At 34.0% G+C, this 16,940-nt stretch overlaps 2 protein-coding genes across 3 annotated transcripts in view; both read right to left on the reverse strand.

Annotated features, from left to right (window-relative positions):
- Positions 1 to 16,940, reverse strand: part of Dgk (diacyl glycerol kinase 1) — a 152,757-nt gene that overhangs the window by 134,219 nt on the left and 1,598 nt on the right. The window lies entirely within an intron of this gene.
- LOC139988567 (uncharacterized) lies at positions 6,591 to 7,058 on the reverse strand. Its single transcript, XM_072006153.1, has one exon. It carries the CDS (start codon positions 7,056 to 7,058, stop codon positions 6,591 to 6,593), a length of 468 nt encoding a protein of 155 aa, XP_071862254.1.

Below are 16,940 nucleotides of genomic sequence, written 5' to 3' on the forward strand. Positions count from 1 at the left end.
AAGATTCGTTTGGCTCGATATGTCTCTAAATTTCTAAATTTATTCCGCTTGAGTGGAGAGTGAGCGGGCAATTTCTTTATCGATACACGCGAACGCCTCGAATATTCCTGAAGAAAATGCGAGAAAATCTCGATTGATCGTTTCGCATGGGGGGGTTAGGCGCGATGGATATGGCTAGATGGATAAGAATAAGGAAAGCTACGAAGAAATGGATACAAGTGGGTCCGTAATCGTCGTCGCGAAGGAACTTGCGTCGGAAGGGAGGCTGTGTGTCAACGAGTTACGAGATGTCGGCCAAGGGTTCGATGGGATGAAACGCGTTACGGTGATGGAACTGAACGGCGAGTTACGGTTATTGGTACCGATGTCTACCACGCCTATTTCCTCTCCCATGTCCTTCCAATTTCCTTATTATTTGAGCTTGTGTTGCTCGCTCCTTCCCATTGACATGCTAGTTTATTGAAGTAGAATGCGTAGAAACATGCATAAATTTGTAGGGACGGAGTAAGTTTACGAGCTTTCATTATCGTCTAGTGTTTTGCTTTCCGAAAGTACTGCATAGATATACGTAATTTTACTTATTCGTTGTTTACAAATTCTAAGGTTATATTAGTATAAGGAAATAATTATTGTAATTTGCTCGAGGATATGTAATGTACCGTGTGATAATCTTTTCACATAGATGGAAACTGCTTTAAAAAATATTCAAGTGTCTAATTTCGACAAGGTTTACTAACTTTTTTTATCAAAGTAACAATCCATTGAAATTCTTGCATATTTATATTATAATATTTATAGACTTTATCTGAACGAGGGAATCGGTTGTCGATATCCTTGCTAAATAATAGAATTTTATTGAATAATTAATAGTACTATATGCTAGTAAATAGTTGAATTTCGAAATTCATTTTTACAGCACACGTCACTCGTGTCAAAGCGAAACTGTTAGAAAAAGACAGAAATTCTGTATATTATGTTCTAAATTAACATAATTATGTTTCGATACGTTTCAATTATCGTATACATTATTCACATTATCGATTGTGATTAAATAGCCAGCGATCGAGTGCTTTCCAATCTAATAGGAATCGAATATGCCCAATTGACAAGCTACAAACATCGAATCAATAAAATATCGCACAATATATTTTCCTCGTCCGTGATGCGTAATTTAAATACCATCATTGTCGATTGCACTGCGTTCGTGCAACATACAAATGCGAGCGAAGCAGTTTTGCTTTGATTTACAATTAGGTTTGACGGTATGGCGGCGGATCGATCACATTCGCGAACATTATTACGATTACCTTGTTCGAAAGAAAGCGAACGATATTTGATTGTATCGTGATTACACCGTGACTGGAGCACTTGTATAAATCAACGCTTTATCGTAGCGCAACAGTGAAACGATATTTCACAGCTGAGAGGACTGCTGCTCCACGTGTCGCGTGGATTGATTATCGCGACTGCGATCGTTGAGGCAGAGAAACGCAATTATTAGAGAAATTTCTGAGAGACGACCATTACTCTTCGTGACTGTACAGAGTTGCACGATAGAACAATTGTAAAATATTTAAAAATATCAATTTTGCTAGCTCTGGGTAATAAATTGGTTAACTCTCTAATGAATTAATAAACGCAATAATTAATTCTCTATTATACGTTCGAGCTAAAATTTCATTTGCATTATTTAATATTACTATGAAATATATTGAAATATGCTTTGAATAGGAAGCAACGTGTAGAAGAAAGATGTGCGTGTTTTCTTGTATACATTTTTTCTAACGATGATGTTGGAGATCAAAATTTTACCTACAAGATCATTGTGTTGATTGTATTGATTTGTTTCGTAGAAAAATTCGTATAGGTGGATTTAACATTTTTCAAACATGATATATAAATCGGAAAAGCTACAGTTACACGGCTTGAACCTTCAACCTTTTATCGATATGATTGATATTCATTTTATTGGTGTGAAATTAATGCGATTCCGCGACATTTTATGATACTAAGCGCACACTTTGAACATCGTGGGACGAAAAAAAAGCTTGCTGAAGTACTTGTCGTTGATGCTGAGTACGGAGTTCTCCTTTCTCTTCGAATTTATACCACTGAGATATCAACATAAATACGGATATATTCTTAAAACTGTTCCAACGTATTTTTGATAAATGAATGGTTCGTTCGTAAGACGACTGGCTAAAAATTATTCTATGTAGAATAGTTACCGATGAATTATTGAGAAACGTATAGTTATCCTGAATTGTATCGCTGTTGCGATATTTCATAAATCTTGTTGCGAAGAAAGGTAAATTAATGAATTAAAATAATGAAATAACGCACGCAGTTTAAAAACGTTGAATACCTAAAATATCTGACTATTCCTGTACTAAATTCAAGGATACTTAAAGCACAAACATAAAGTCTCTGCCTATATATATATCTAGAAGTAAACAGCTATAAACTATACGGAGGAGATTCAGGATTAAAAAAAGGATGGCGAACATAAAATTCGTTCTAAGAGAAAAAATGTTATCAGATAACATTTAGGAGCAAAAAATGTAGAATTGTAATAGGTAGAAATTGTAATGAGAAAAGGAGCAATACGTAGGATGCGATAAGATTAACATTTATACTAATATCTTGGCAATGGACGACTTACATCAGCGGAAGAAACGAGGAAAATACAGATAGCGTATTGTACCGCTCGTAAATGTAACTGAACAGCAACTACTTTAAAGATATTGCGAGATAAACTTCAGCAATAAATGACTAATAGAAGTGCGCGGTCTTATTCCTCCGTAGCCAGTTATGATAATAATTCCTACGGAGTTTTCAAACATTAAAAAGTACGGTGAATTATAGTTGTGATGTCGAAACTATTTTCGTTCGATTCTGATTTCTCTGGAAAATCAACGTTTTTTAAATGACAAACTAGGAAACACGGTATATTCGTTAACGAAACCAATTAACGAGTGCGTTAATCGAATTGAAAACTTTAAGCAAGAAAATGTTTTATATTTTCCGCTAATACGTTTCAATTTCGTATGATAGTTTGGATATATTATTTACTGGTTCACGATCATGTTCAAAATCAACGTTTTTTAAATGACAAGCTAGGAAACACGTATATTCGTTAACGAAACCAATTAACGAGTGCGTTAATCGAATTGAAAACTTTAAGCAAGAAAATGTTTTATATTTTCCGCTAATACGTTTCAATTTCGTATGATAGTTTGGATATATTATTTACTGGTTCACGATCATATTTATTATACTTGTTATATAGATCATACTATGCATTTTTGCGCATCTATTATTTTAAATATGTAAATTTAGAGCGTAAAATAAATCTCTTTACATTTTACTCTTGTAGTTCAATTTATAAAGATGTAAATTTACATAAATTTACGCCCACAGTATAATAATGATGTATACTGTAATATTTTACAATTTTTACGATTAATTTCTTTTATCACGATAATAATTTTGATAATCTTCCTGCCATTGCGCAATAGAATTTATCTAATAAATATAAAACTATAAAATACGTGAACTACTGCGTGAGCCATCGATGGTACATGGAGTGTGACCCGGATGATAAATCACTGCTTTGCTGCTTATAAATGTCGAAAGATAGTAGAGTGGAAAAATTTGATAAAAGAACAAAAGGAATGTGGCTTTCACTCGGCTCGGAAATTTTTTGGTAGGCGAAATATCCCGTGCGAAACATGTACGTCGACAAGGACACGTGCTCGATGAGATTCGATCTAAGAACAATCGAAAGGTTCGATGGTTTCCACATGCGTTCGAGATAACACGCAAAGATATAGAACGATTTCAACGAGCGAATGGCCACAATTCCTGCAATTCAAGCAAACAGTATGTCTGGCAAGTTTTCAACGAAGAATCCGACAACGAAGTTTAAAGCCATAATAGTCGTGTAAAACCAGTCTCTTAGGAGCAGTTCTACATTATTACCGAACAATCTTACGATGGCTTGAATTGAGAAGAAGAACGCAAAAAGTCCATTATATTGTCTAATAAAACATAATGAAAAGAGTTTTAGTGTTTAAAATCTTTAACCCTTTGCACTCGACATCAGTTTTCATCTTTGTCGAGTCCCAGCTTTTTTTGTGAATCGTGCGAAAGAAGAGCAAGATTGCATCCTGGAAATTGTTTCAAGATATATCATGCGCTTAAAAATTACAAAATACAACAATAGTGTAAACAAAGCCGGTATTTAAGTGAATGTCTTTCCTCCTTTATTTATTTAAATTGTCTTATTTTTTAGTTAAAGTAAATTTCAAATAAAACACTTAGAAGCGTTGGCAGCTGCTGCTAACGAGATTGAAATAAAATTCCAAGTGCAAAGGGTTAAAGATACATAGAACGAAAACTATAAGAATACTGCAAAGTGAGCTTCCTTTTATCTTCCAGTGGTTATCAACATTTTATGATGAATGTTGAAAGATAGTAAGGTATGATAATTTGTTAGAAGAAGTTACCAATATACAGTACCATACAAAACTCTTACATTTACCAAATAGAAACATATAATTTATTTTTAAGAATTAATACAGGGATACCTGATGTTACTTTAATTCCAGAATCGGTAAATACCTTAAAAAATATTGACTCGTTCAACATAATTAACTATCTCTATAAAAACAGTCCTCTTGAGTTTACACTATGATGAGATTGAATTAATTTCTATTACATAACCAGTGTCGCAGATGATCTAAGATTTTTGCACAATAACGTACCCATTGTTTCTAGATAAAATGTTACAAAGTTATTAATCTGTAAAAATTTATGACAGCATCTTCTAACTGGTTGTTTAACATATTTACTATTACTACAACACAATTATCCATCCCTGGTGTAATAATATTTGTTACAACACAGTATGCTGCATACTATCCTCGTTGCTTGCGTTTTTAAATTATTTTGTCAAAAAGCTCAAAAATTACAGTGCAACAATTATGTTGACGAAAATTCCTTAAATAATATGCATAAGGAATAATTCCTTAAATAATATACAACAAATACGTTTATTATATCTCTCTAATTAATTAGTAAAGACGTTCAAGAACCAGACACTGCAATTTGCCTGACTGATAATGCTCTCATACTACTTTCAGTAGAAACATCAATCTTAACCGCGAAACGATTCCATTAATTGTGCATCGTTAATGAGCCAGTTCCACAGACGATCACGATCAAGTTTCACACTATCTAACTACAGAATCTAACTATAGACTATAGAATAATTTAATCATCGTGCGGAGCACACTTTCGAGTAGCAGCGAGGTTCGCGGACGAGTGGAAATCATCTACATCGGTCGAAGCGACCGGTTGACGGCTCGCGTATACAAAACAATCGCAAAATTAGCAGCGACAGCCGGTGACGACAGTAGTTTGGCTCGAGCGTTTGTTTCTACAGGTGGTCGGTTGGCATTCTCGATGTCAATGGCACTTGCACGAATCCGCGCGACAGCCGCCGCATCGGTTACGAAACTCTTGGCAATGGACCGGCGCGAAATCCGAAAGAGCTGTGAAGTTAGTGGCGCCGTATTCTTGGTAAAAACACAGTCGTAAGTCACGATCGAGAACGAAAGAAGAGGGGAAAGAGAATTTGGGAATCGCAACGAGGAAATAAAGGCGAGACCACGCCGCGAGGTATTTGCTTTGAAAACAGACTTCGTAGCGGGCGTTTGAAGAATCGGTTTAGAGTACCAAGGTATCTTGTCTGTTGGGTGGCAGTCAATTCTCGAATCGATCAGATTGAAACAGAAGAGAAGGAACAAAGGAAGAAACAATTGAAGTGGAGTATGTTAGGATAAACTATCCAGTTGATAGCAGATTCTACATTGATTGACAATTGATTCTGAATCTTTAGTCGTTGTAGCATCTAGACATAAATTATGTGGAAATATTAGTACTGGACTGTTCTGATAGAAAGAAATGGATCATACATAATTCAATAAAATAATATAAAAGAAAAAATGTGCATCTATTATTGAGTTGGCAATTAAATGATTGCGGATTTTGTCATTAACACTTTGACTGCCACGTTGGTCACTGGTGACCGGAGCGCTTCAACTTCTTATTGTTAGAATTTAATCTTGAAGTCAAGATTAATAATCTGTGGAAAACACAATGTTTATGTTGAAATAATATTCAGTGATGTTTATTAAACAGAACTACAGAACCTGATGTATATAAACGAGTGATATAATTAACAACTTATACAAGAATTGTTGATAGTTGGCCAGTTACTCTCAGACTAATCTTAGGTACAGACCCATGATCCTTTAAATACCTTGAACCCCACTCTCTATACAGTAACGAGTATGACCTGTGTAAGTATCCTGTTGTCCTCTGTGGATGTCTGTGTAAGGGTATTTGTACCTATGCGTGAAACATCGTTGTATTCCAACACTTACAATTGTAAAAATTGAATGAAAATTGGGGAATGTTGAATATAACCGATAGCTAGAAGATACTTTGAAATAAAAAGTGCCCCATTGAGCAATTAAACATTTTTATTAGAACAACAATACAAAAAATGAGAACAAATCTTGCATCTAACGGTGCACTGTGTTAAAACACCTTAAACATAAATGTGGCTCATCCATACAATCTGGACAGTAGGTGGTCGCCTTTTTGGTCCGATTCTTAGCAATTTTTGATCCTGACTGTTTAACATTTTTTTTATAGCACTCCCTGCAAAATTTCCGTGCCAGGTACGCTTGTCCTTCTTTCTTCTGCATTTCGTATCGCGATCTTTGTCGAATTAGTATATTTAACGGCTCTGGTGAATGGCACTGTGCAAGGTACATTGCGAGTGCCATTCTAGAATCTGACACCTCGATTTTGGTTTTCGTTGCTTGTTTATAGAGTGTCATCGCGTTTAAAATTGATGTATTTAACAATAACTCTAAAGCTAATTTGATACACCACTTGAGAATTCTTCCATGCGGTGTAGAATATGCTATCGTTTGATCCGATAAATCTACAGCACATTTTCCTCTGTTGTAATCTGCCACTACCATTGGTTTATCACAAACATAATTTTTTTGCGAACCTCTACCATTTCAGTCGAATGTTTCGTCGAAATCATAAAAATGTCACGCTTGTCTCTCCACCTTACTATTATACGTAGAATGAGCAAATACTGTTTACTAATATCTTGTACACGTTGCAACAATATATTCTGCACGATTTGATTACAACGAAATAACAAATGCGAATGTTTTGTTGAAATAAACGAAGCCTTGTTACGATATGTCGCTATCAATTGTTACCAAGGCGCCACGGTGGTCAGCCGTGACCACCAATAAGATAAACGGTCCCTTGGTGAAGAATGTTGTCTTACATCGTCAATTTATTATTATTTTGTCATGATATGCTTTGAATAATAAAAATACTCTCGTGGCGTCCTGAGCGAAACGTGTGATTTCCACGTGGCAGTCAAAGCGTTAAGTGGTAACAGGAAATTAGTAATCAGGAAATTAGTCACTTAGTTGCCAAGGGAATATTTCCTTCTAAAATAAAGGAAACTTTTGGTACAACATAATAAATAAAGCGTTATTATATAGTTTATTATATTTTCCAAGTAATTGTTTTTCCTATTTCATTTTCTTATCCGGTATTACATTTCATTCTCATAGTATCAATCTCTTTTAGTCATATCAAAGTACTACTAGATGATACGGAATTTAATATGCTAATTAATTAGTGTGCAAATGCTATAAGCTGAACGATGTATATTTTTTGTAGTTACTGCGTGTCTTTATGTATATTTAGAGATTTAAATGGAGGAATTGTAGTGAAATGATGGAAAGCCTAAATTAAAGTAAAAAGATAATATAATCTAACGATTGTAACTGATGAATTATGGATAGAATTTAGTATTTCATTTGATTATACTTTCCCCATATTTACTAAATATATAAGATATGATAGTAAGTTACGATCAATGTCAAATATTCTACGAGCTTTGCGCTAGCAGTAAACCCTAAGCTAACCCGATACAAACGACATAAGATAATTTCAAGACAAATAGAGCATCGTAGTAGTGTGACCGAATGGAGAGCAAGCGTTTCGTTCAATCGAGTCACAAATTAAATCCGATTCGGGAGGGAAACGTCAAACAAACGCCAACGATTTCTTTCTATTTGCAAATAAACCAGCATTTCAAATAAATTTCCATGGAAACGATAAAGCGATTTTATTACATCTCGTATTTCAATAAAGAAAGATAAGAAAAGAAAAAGAAAATTGAAATTTTTCACTAAAAATAAAAATGATGTTCACCACGCTCTTGTACAATTGGACTAATATCACTAGTGAAATCTTACAAATCAAACGTCATAAATTAATGATATTAACACATTACGTACGAGTCACGAGATATCTCGTTTTCGTGTTTTCTCAACTGAATCGATGACTTAAGCAACCAGAGACAATTGTTTTTGTTACGTTACCAGGATAATGGAGCCTTGCGCATTCTTATGACAAATGATTAGCAAAACAACCGAATGTTGACATTCCAAGCATGTGAAAACAATCAGTCAGTATATCGGTAAATCTGTGCCGATCGTCTACCGTATTTTATAAAGCGTTTTATTGTTGTACATTTTCTTATTTCAAAGTTTGTGTTTTAATTTGTCAGGAAACAGCTTTTCAAATATCATTTACATTTTCAATCTCTTACTGATAGTTTATAACAAAAAATGCTTTACCAGATATTACACTCTAAAGCATTATTCAAGTTTGTAAAATAAATAATAATTACAGTGTAAAAAATCTTAGTAGTTTTTAAAAAATACGCAATAATAGAATATTTTTATAGTTATTGATTTATTATTTTTTTACAGAAGGAATTTCATGTTATGTAGTACATTTTTCGTATTATTAATCCATCTGGGACCATGATCGACCTAAACGAGGGTTGACATATTTATAAAATTGCAGAGTTAGTTATTTTGACTGCTGTGGTATTTCTAACGTTAGCATCTAGCGATCTAGCGATCGATCCGGAATTTTCCTGATGACTGATATCATCATATCGCATGATACGCGGTAAAAAATTAAAAAACATGTGGCAAGTTGTAGAAAACGAAGAAACTGATTAATTGGGGATCGATAAACAGATTGCAGGACCCTTTTACACTCTGATAAGTACCAGTCATTTTTGATTAGTGTCGGTATAAGTAGCCTTGATACAAAATTAGTTTAAGTTTCAATACATAAAAAGCAAAATAAAATTCATTATATTATTCTTTTAAATATCGTTGCAAAAGTCATTACATCAAAAAATATAACACGAAGTAGGAATTTTAAAATAAAATTGTAAATCCAGTCAATTGGAGTGATGTGATAGTTCTAGTGTTAAAGTACGCAAGTGATACGTAACTTATCATAGTTCAAGATAACATCTACATAATAATTCTTTAATAATAATATAATTTATATTATGTCGATGGATGAACAAGAATTATATTTAGCTAATTGAAAAGCAAGCCAGCTATCTGGCAAAAGATCTCATAAGACAAAATCGTGAATTGAGTAAGTTTTTCGGGAGGTGTAGTTCAATTTTTTCAATTATTAACTACGTTACAATTGGTAATTATAATGGCTTAAACGACTCTGTCCCCTTTATATCTACATAATAGATGGAAATTTCAAAATAATTTAATTATTTGATTTGAAAATACTCTCAACATCTACATATATACGAGACCCTTTCAGAACGTACAAAATAAGAGAAAAATTATGTTAACATTTAGCCAACCGCGCGCGCCACAGCGAGCTATACGTTTTCATCGCGCATTTTTCCAAGTTCACTAGTTAAAAAACGAAGAAGTGTAAAAATTATTTAAATGGTTAATTATATTTTGCGGTAATGATTTTATTTGACGATTTCACATATTGTTTATATAAAACATCAGATTAAAAGTATACATTAAAAGTATAAAAGATATAGGTAAAATTAAAAACATTAAAGATAACTGAAGATAAATAGCACGACTTGAAGGTGAAATTAAAAATTCATAATGCATTTTAATATTTTTTACAGTATGCTATCGTTCGATTATAATTTTACTTCACATATTGTTTATACGAAACATCAAATTAAAAGTATATATTAAAAGTATGTAGCGGCACATGAGTCAGAGGACAATTCAAATCATGTTGTTGTTCTGCCTCGTAGTATCAATATCGTTAAAATACACACAATGTATTAATGAACGAACGGGCAAAATGTCACCGCTACGTGTAACCATCGAACAATGACGAATTTGAATTTTCACACCCTCCGCCGACCAATATAAATAAACGGACGCGATCGCGAGCGAATCATATTATCAGTTATCATACGAGTTATTAGCAATTATTATACGAATTATCTACGAGCGATTATACACTGTGTTTGCGAATACGTTTGTACGAACGACTTTGGACATTGTCTATATTTATTTACAATTAATTTAATTTATCTCAAATACATTTGACGGATTGCAACAGCAAATTCTCGTTACCGTTTTATCAATCCTCTACAATCCCACCATAAATACCAAATACAAATAAAAAATCTGCACGTATGCATTGCTTGCCCAGCGTGTTTCTGTAGCGTTCAAAAATGTGCAGGCCCTGGGAGCGCGTTGAGCGTGCAGAACGCCGTACGCAATGTGTTAATATATGCACTTGTATGATAGTAATTGTTGGGGTTATTAGATGTATGAACAGAGGAACGCGTGGATAAATTGTAAAGTAGAAAATATATTCTAATACAGAAGTGTAAATACAAATAGGAATATAATTTGAGCTGGTCCCGATCCTTATGACTGAAATCCCTGAAGTCATCGTCGCCTGTCTACTGTCTATGGTCTGCCTTCGTCCCAGTCTTTTGTCTACACGCCGTTGTCACACACTCAAGACCACCCGCTCAGTAACCGGATAGACCGAACACCCTGCATGCCACAACTATTGAAACAATAACTAAAAAGGCCCCTCCAAAGGGTCTAGACCCTCGGTAGAAGGACCTTCCTAAACTAGCGCTCGAACGGTCCGTTGTAACATCTCAAAGCAGTCTGTTCTAACATTCCGAACCACGCTGTTGTAACGCTTGAACCGTCACTCTGTTGGATTTCTACAATAAATTTCATTGTCGCATACGAAGTTCAGTTTTCTTCACCCTATTCGTGAAAGGATCATTTCGTTCGAACCGCGACGCGAGGAGATCACCGGCGATCCATTAATTTCGCGATTTCTTGCGTCTCCGACGTGACACTGTCGATGGCTTCAGTGCTTGGGAAAACTAAAAAATCCAGATGTAGAGTTTTCTTACAAGTGGTGACCACTTCAACGATAATAAATATACAAATCGTCTTTTTATCCACCAGAATATAAATTTGTAAAATTACAGAGAACAAGTCGTGTAACCTATTACCTGTAACTCGTCAATTCATCAGTAGTATTAGTTGAATCATTGCGCAAGAAGGGGCTTGATCGTTCGAGAACATTTTCTTCTAGCGATATCTAAATGAAATTAAATTAAAAGTAGGATTCGCAACGAATCATAAAAAAGCTGTTCGTTGGAATCGAAAGTAGAAAAATCGAATTAATGATTGACATTCCATTTCATACGTACGCGATCATTTGCATATCTTCCTTGTTTTCAACGTGTTCGTAGTGGTTTACAAACTCGCATCACGACACGGTACTACGTTACGTTCCAAACGTAAACAAATTGTATCTGGTAATCGCTAGTGTTTCTATGATAAACGCGCGAGCAATCAATGATTTCCATGCGTGACAATGGTGATTATCAAACGCATTTAACGCGAAACCAGTTCGATATCCAATGTTGATGGAATACTAACAGAGGATAGCAAATTACTCGGTTAACGTAAACATTAGGATAATTCCAGCAATAATAGCACAAACTTGTTACAGATCAAAATGGTAGCTTGTTGGGGTATTTTGAACACGTTGCATTAGTTGAAATAGAAGATACTATATTTGTGCTACTATAAATCAAAATATACAGCACAGAGTAAAAGTTCTTAAATCATTTTCTCCATTTTACCTTTCATCTATATCTTGAAAAGTTTTCTAAAATAGCGATATTCTGTGTTTACTTCTTTCTTTAAAATTGTTATATTCTGTGAAACATTTAGTAATTCTACACTCTGAAATATTGGTGTCAAAATAAATAACTCTTATGCTTATCATACCTTTAATTAACAGGATAAGTATAGTACAAGACTCAGTTCACGCTACTGGAAGTTGTTTCGAAAAGGTGGTCGTCTTTTGAAAAATCAGTGGTTGAAAATTTAATAAATGCGTAACAAAGACGACTGACATGAAAAATAGCTAATTAAATTAAAACAACTTGCTTTTATATTAATTTTGGATTAATATTAGCTTGTCCGAAAAGTTTCTTTCGTTTTATAAGGAATAATAGACGCACAATGTTTTTTGTTTTATATTAGTTTATTAAATTATGCACGAACGTAATAATCATACCTAATTCAATAAAATAATACAAAACAGAAATTATTGTTCGTCTATTATCATCTTATGAAACGAAAGAAACTTTTCGGACGACCTAATATGAACATCGCCTTAGGAATCGCTTACAGGAATCATTCTGCTTGACTTTACCATCGACGTTTAAACGTGATAAAAGTGGCCAATAATGTTGCTTTAATCGCAAATTGATTTGCAAGGAGAGCAACGTGAAATGTCTCGTGACATTGTCTCACGACACAGGGGAACATTACAGAAAGTTCGTATCTATTAATTTTTAAGTCTTCTATCCGAATGCTAATCTGTGCAAGATCTTATCCTTGTGCAATCGTTTACAAATATATTTTTAAACTTAAGAAAAATGATCTCAAAGCCTGTTTATATTAAAAAATACACTCGCATCTGCTGAAGATGTGCTGGCCATGAAAACAGAATTGAAGCAAGCACTTGAAATTCTTCCAACTTTCAACCGTCATCGCTAGCCTAGTTGCTAGTCGCGAGTCGTGCTTTTTCACGTTTAGCACACGAAAGAGGGATAAAAATGAGAAACTATTAACCTAAACTTATACGTCGTAATGATAATATAACCTCGGTAGGTTGACCTTGTTAAGGGGACAATATGGAGGGAAAACAGAGAGACGAAGAAAATGTGTTATAGAAGGGAAGAAGCGAGTAAGACGGTGGAAGAAGATCCAGAGACAATGTTAACAAAATTCCTTACAGCCTCAACACAGGAAATTTTCAACTACCTGGGATCCTCGAGGATTTCATAAACATCGTTGATGGCGCGTATAAACAATAATTACTTTGAGATTGCAGCTCGTATTCTTGAATAATCCAACGATTTTTGGGAAGGACGTTTGCCATCGTAGCTTGCAATTTCGTAAAGACACTTCAAAAGTGGATAGTTAACGATCGCTTGTTGGCAATAACGTAACCATATGAAAAATAAAAATAGTAAGAAAAAAGAAATGATAATGAGATACACGTAAGTTTGAGGAATATGGAAAAACGCTCATAGACGAAGCGAAAGATAAGAGGAGGATTCATAGGGTTAAAAACGCTGAAAAAGTAACATTTTCATGTTGTTTTTGCTGCCTTCTGATATCCACTTTTCAGCTATTTCATCTTCTACATCGAGTTGTTATAGTCGCCAGGCTTTTGACTAAACAAGAATCTTATAACCACTTTCTTAAAATTGTAAATTCACCCATTTCTGCACTTTACTGTGAGATATTGAATCTTCGTCTATGAGCATTTTTCAGTGAATAGGTTATACAACAAATCTAAACGATTCTATCAAGAAACTCTTATTCCCCTTCGATGTCAGAAAGCTTCGCTCGTATCGAAACGCAAAGAAAAGGTAGACATAAATAATATTAGACTCCAAAGACACTCCATGCATTTTCCGTTGCTAAATATTAATCTTTATTCCATTTAGATGTTCCATAAATTTTATAAATACAGCACAGACGCAAGATCCCATCAATAAATTCGTCTTGGTCTATTTCCCCGTTGAAGATCTTCATCCACATGGAAATCGATAGGAAAGCTAAGCACTGAACATAATTTAAAATGTTAGAATTTAATCTTAAAGTTAAGATGAATAATCTGTGGAAGACACAATGTTTATGTTAAAATAATATTCAGTGATGTTTATTAAACAGAACTACAGAACCAAATGTATATAAGCGACTGATATAATTAACAAAGTATGCAAGAATTGTTAATCGTTGGCCAGTTACTCTCAGACTAGACTTAGGTAGTGACCCATGATCCCTTAAATACTGTGAACCCCATTCTCTATACAGTAATGAGTATGACCTGTGTAAATGTCCTGTTCAAATGCCTGTGTGATGTTTATTAAACAGAACTACAGAACCTGATGTATATAAGCGACTGATATAATTAACAAAGTATGCAAGAATTGTTAATTGTTGGCCAGTTACTCTCAGACTAGACTTAGGTAGTGACCCATGATCCCTTAAATATTTTGAGCCCCACTCTCTATACAGTAACGAGTATGACCTGTGTAAATGTCCTGTTCAAATGCCTGTGTGATGTTTATTAAACAGAACTACAGAACCTGATGTATATAAGCGAGTGATGTAATTAACAACGTATGGAAGAATTGTTGATTGTTGACCAGTTACTCTCAGACTAGACGTAGGTAGTGACCCATGATCCCTTAAATATTTTGAGCCCCACTCTCTATACAGTAATGAGTATGACCTGTGTAAGTGTCCTGTTCTAATGCCTGTGTGGGTGTCTGTGTAAGAGTTTTGTGCCTAAGCGTGTAATAATAGATCATCAACTTAGTTTGCCACGAGTTTCATTTTATCATAAGAGATTTGTAGAATGGCTGGAATTAAACGGGACGTTAATTATAATGTTAATTTTTAAGTCTTCTATCTGAATGCTAATCTGTGCAAAATCTTATCCTCGTGCAATCGTTTACAAATATATTTTTAAACTTAACTTAAGCTCCTTTCATACATTCGTTTCAATTCCTGAAAGAATGATGCTATTAGGTTGGCAACTAAGTGATTGCAGACTTTTTCATTGCCATCTAATGCCAAAATCCGCAATCACTTAATTGCCAACGCAACATAACCTCAATTTAGGGTAGAAACAATATGGACGAAAGGCTCGATGCAATGCTATTCGATAAGTTAGAAGAAAAAAGATACATGCACGTATATCAACAACACGTTGAAATGTATCAAAATATTTCATAAACCTTTAGGTAAATTTAATTAAAAATAATTTAAAACATGTTTCTTTCGTATTCGTAAAATTGTCTAATTTGAGGAAAGCTTGTCGAATGAAATATTTAAAACCTCAAAAAATGTTGAACTTTCATAAAGGATAATAATATTAATTGGATCCTCGTTATTTAAATTTTAATGAAGAACGAAAAATAGAAGAAGTTGATTATTCTCGTCAGAAATAAATACGAATATATAGAGGAATAATGAGGTTCGTTGTTAAATTGAGAAATTACATAATCAATAATGACAAGTTTACTATTATAACGTTGGGTGGTTTTCCGCGGCGCAGCGAAACGCTAAGTACAGCCATTTATAAGCGAAAAGCAGAAGTTACTTTTGAAATAATGCCAATGTTAGATTAATAGTCTCTCGATCAAGAGGACAACACCAAGGACTTTCGCTAAGTTGAGTTTGACATATCCGACATTCGCAATAGTTCCGGAACATCGGTTTCGATTTGACAATGTTTCGTATGAGGGCGCGCGCGGTTTGGCCAATGTTTCAAAAATACTTTGCGCTGTATGAACGAACTTATATCATTAATGAGCGTTCTCAATGAATAATTAGATTCTTGTGAAACGCATATACGTTTGCTAAGTTGAAAGCACCTTTAACACGCTAAACGCGGAGCTAATTTTGTTTTATTTTTCATTCAGGCGATGCGTAAAGATGCGTCTGTATTAGAATAATATTAATATACTATAATAATATAATATACACATAATAATAATATGCTATATAAACAAAAGACATGCGTTTGGTATACTAGAGGTCGATACCACCTAAATAAAAAGTTTAGTGTCGGCCTTCTAGAACCAACATTTAATGTGTTGAAGGTTTTCAGGGAAAGAGGAAATTAAACAAGAATTGTATGGATTTTCCGTGTAAAAAGAGACATAAAATCCAAAATTCAAAATTGAAAGTAGACTAAAATTTAAAAAATTTGAATATCCAAACTCGAAAACTGAAAAAAAAATTTAAGATTCAAACCTAAAGATGCGAAAATTTGAACTCAAAAAAAAAAAGAAAAAAAAATTGGAAGGCTCAAACCTAAAAATTTTCAATCTACGGTTATTTGTACAAACCTTAACGATCGTGCTAAAACGGTTGCATCCGACGAGCAAACCACTGGCGTTTTACCGAATGTAGAAGCTGAACTAGAAATTTCGACAGTGTGACGGGATTTAATGTTTAAATTTAAATTTCGAAACCGCGCGCGAAATCGATTTACCTTGAGGGAAACAGCGTCACGCCTAGAAAACTGTTTTGCTGCCAAAGGTCAACGTCTACGCTACTGTCAACAAAACCCCCGACGATGCAACACGATAGTTCGTTTACACATGTACCAACCATACGAATATGTATCTACGTTCCTAAAAAAAAAAAAAAAACCTTTCTCCGTGTAAGAGAGAACTGTTGACATAACAAAACGGTCGTAATTTTGCAGAATCGTTTGCAATACAACTTTTATTGCAACAAGATATTTCTAAATTGTATTTATATTATATATTAGTAGAAGATTAAAATATAGATATAGAATAATTAATTCTTAACAGATGTGTAATAAATATAGCGATTATTAAATTTATTATGAATGGAATTTCACCCGATGTTCTTTAAATTCAC

Source organism: Bombus fervidus, chromosome 6 (genome assembly GCF_041682495.2).
Source record: "Bombus fervidus isolate BK054 chromosome 6, iyBomFerv1, whole genome shotgun sequence".
Lineage (NCBI taxonomy): Eukaryota > Metazoa > Arthropoda > Insecta > Hymenoptera > Apidae > Bombus > Bombus fervidus.

Excerpts from the sequence above, each read along its gene's own strand:
- LOC139988567 (XM_072006153.1), bottom strand. The coding sequence starts at position 7,058 with ATGGTAGTGGCAGATTACAACAGAGGAAAATGTGCTGTAGATTTATCG.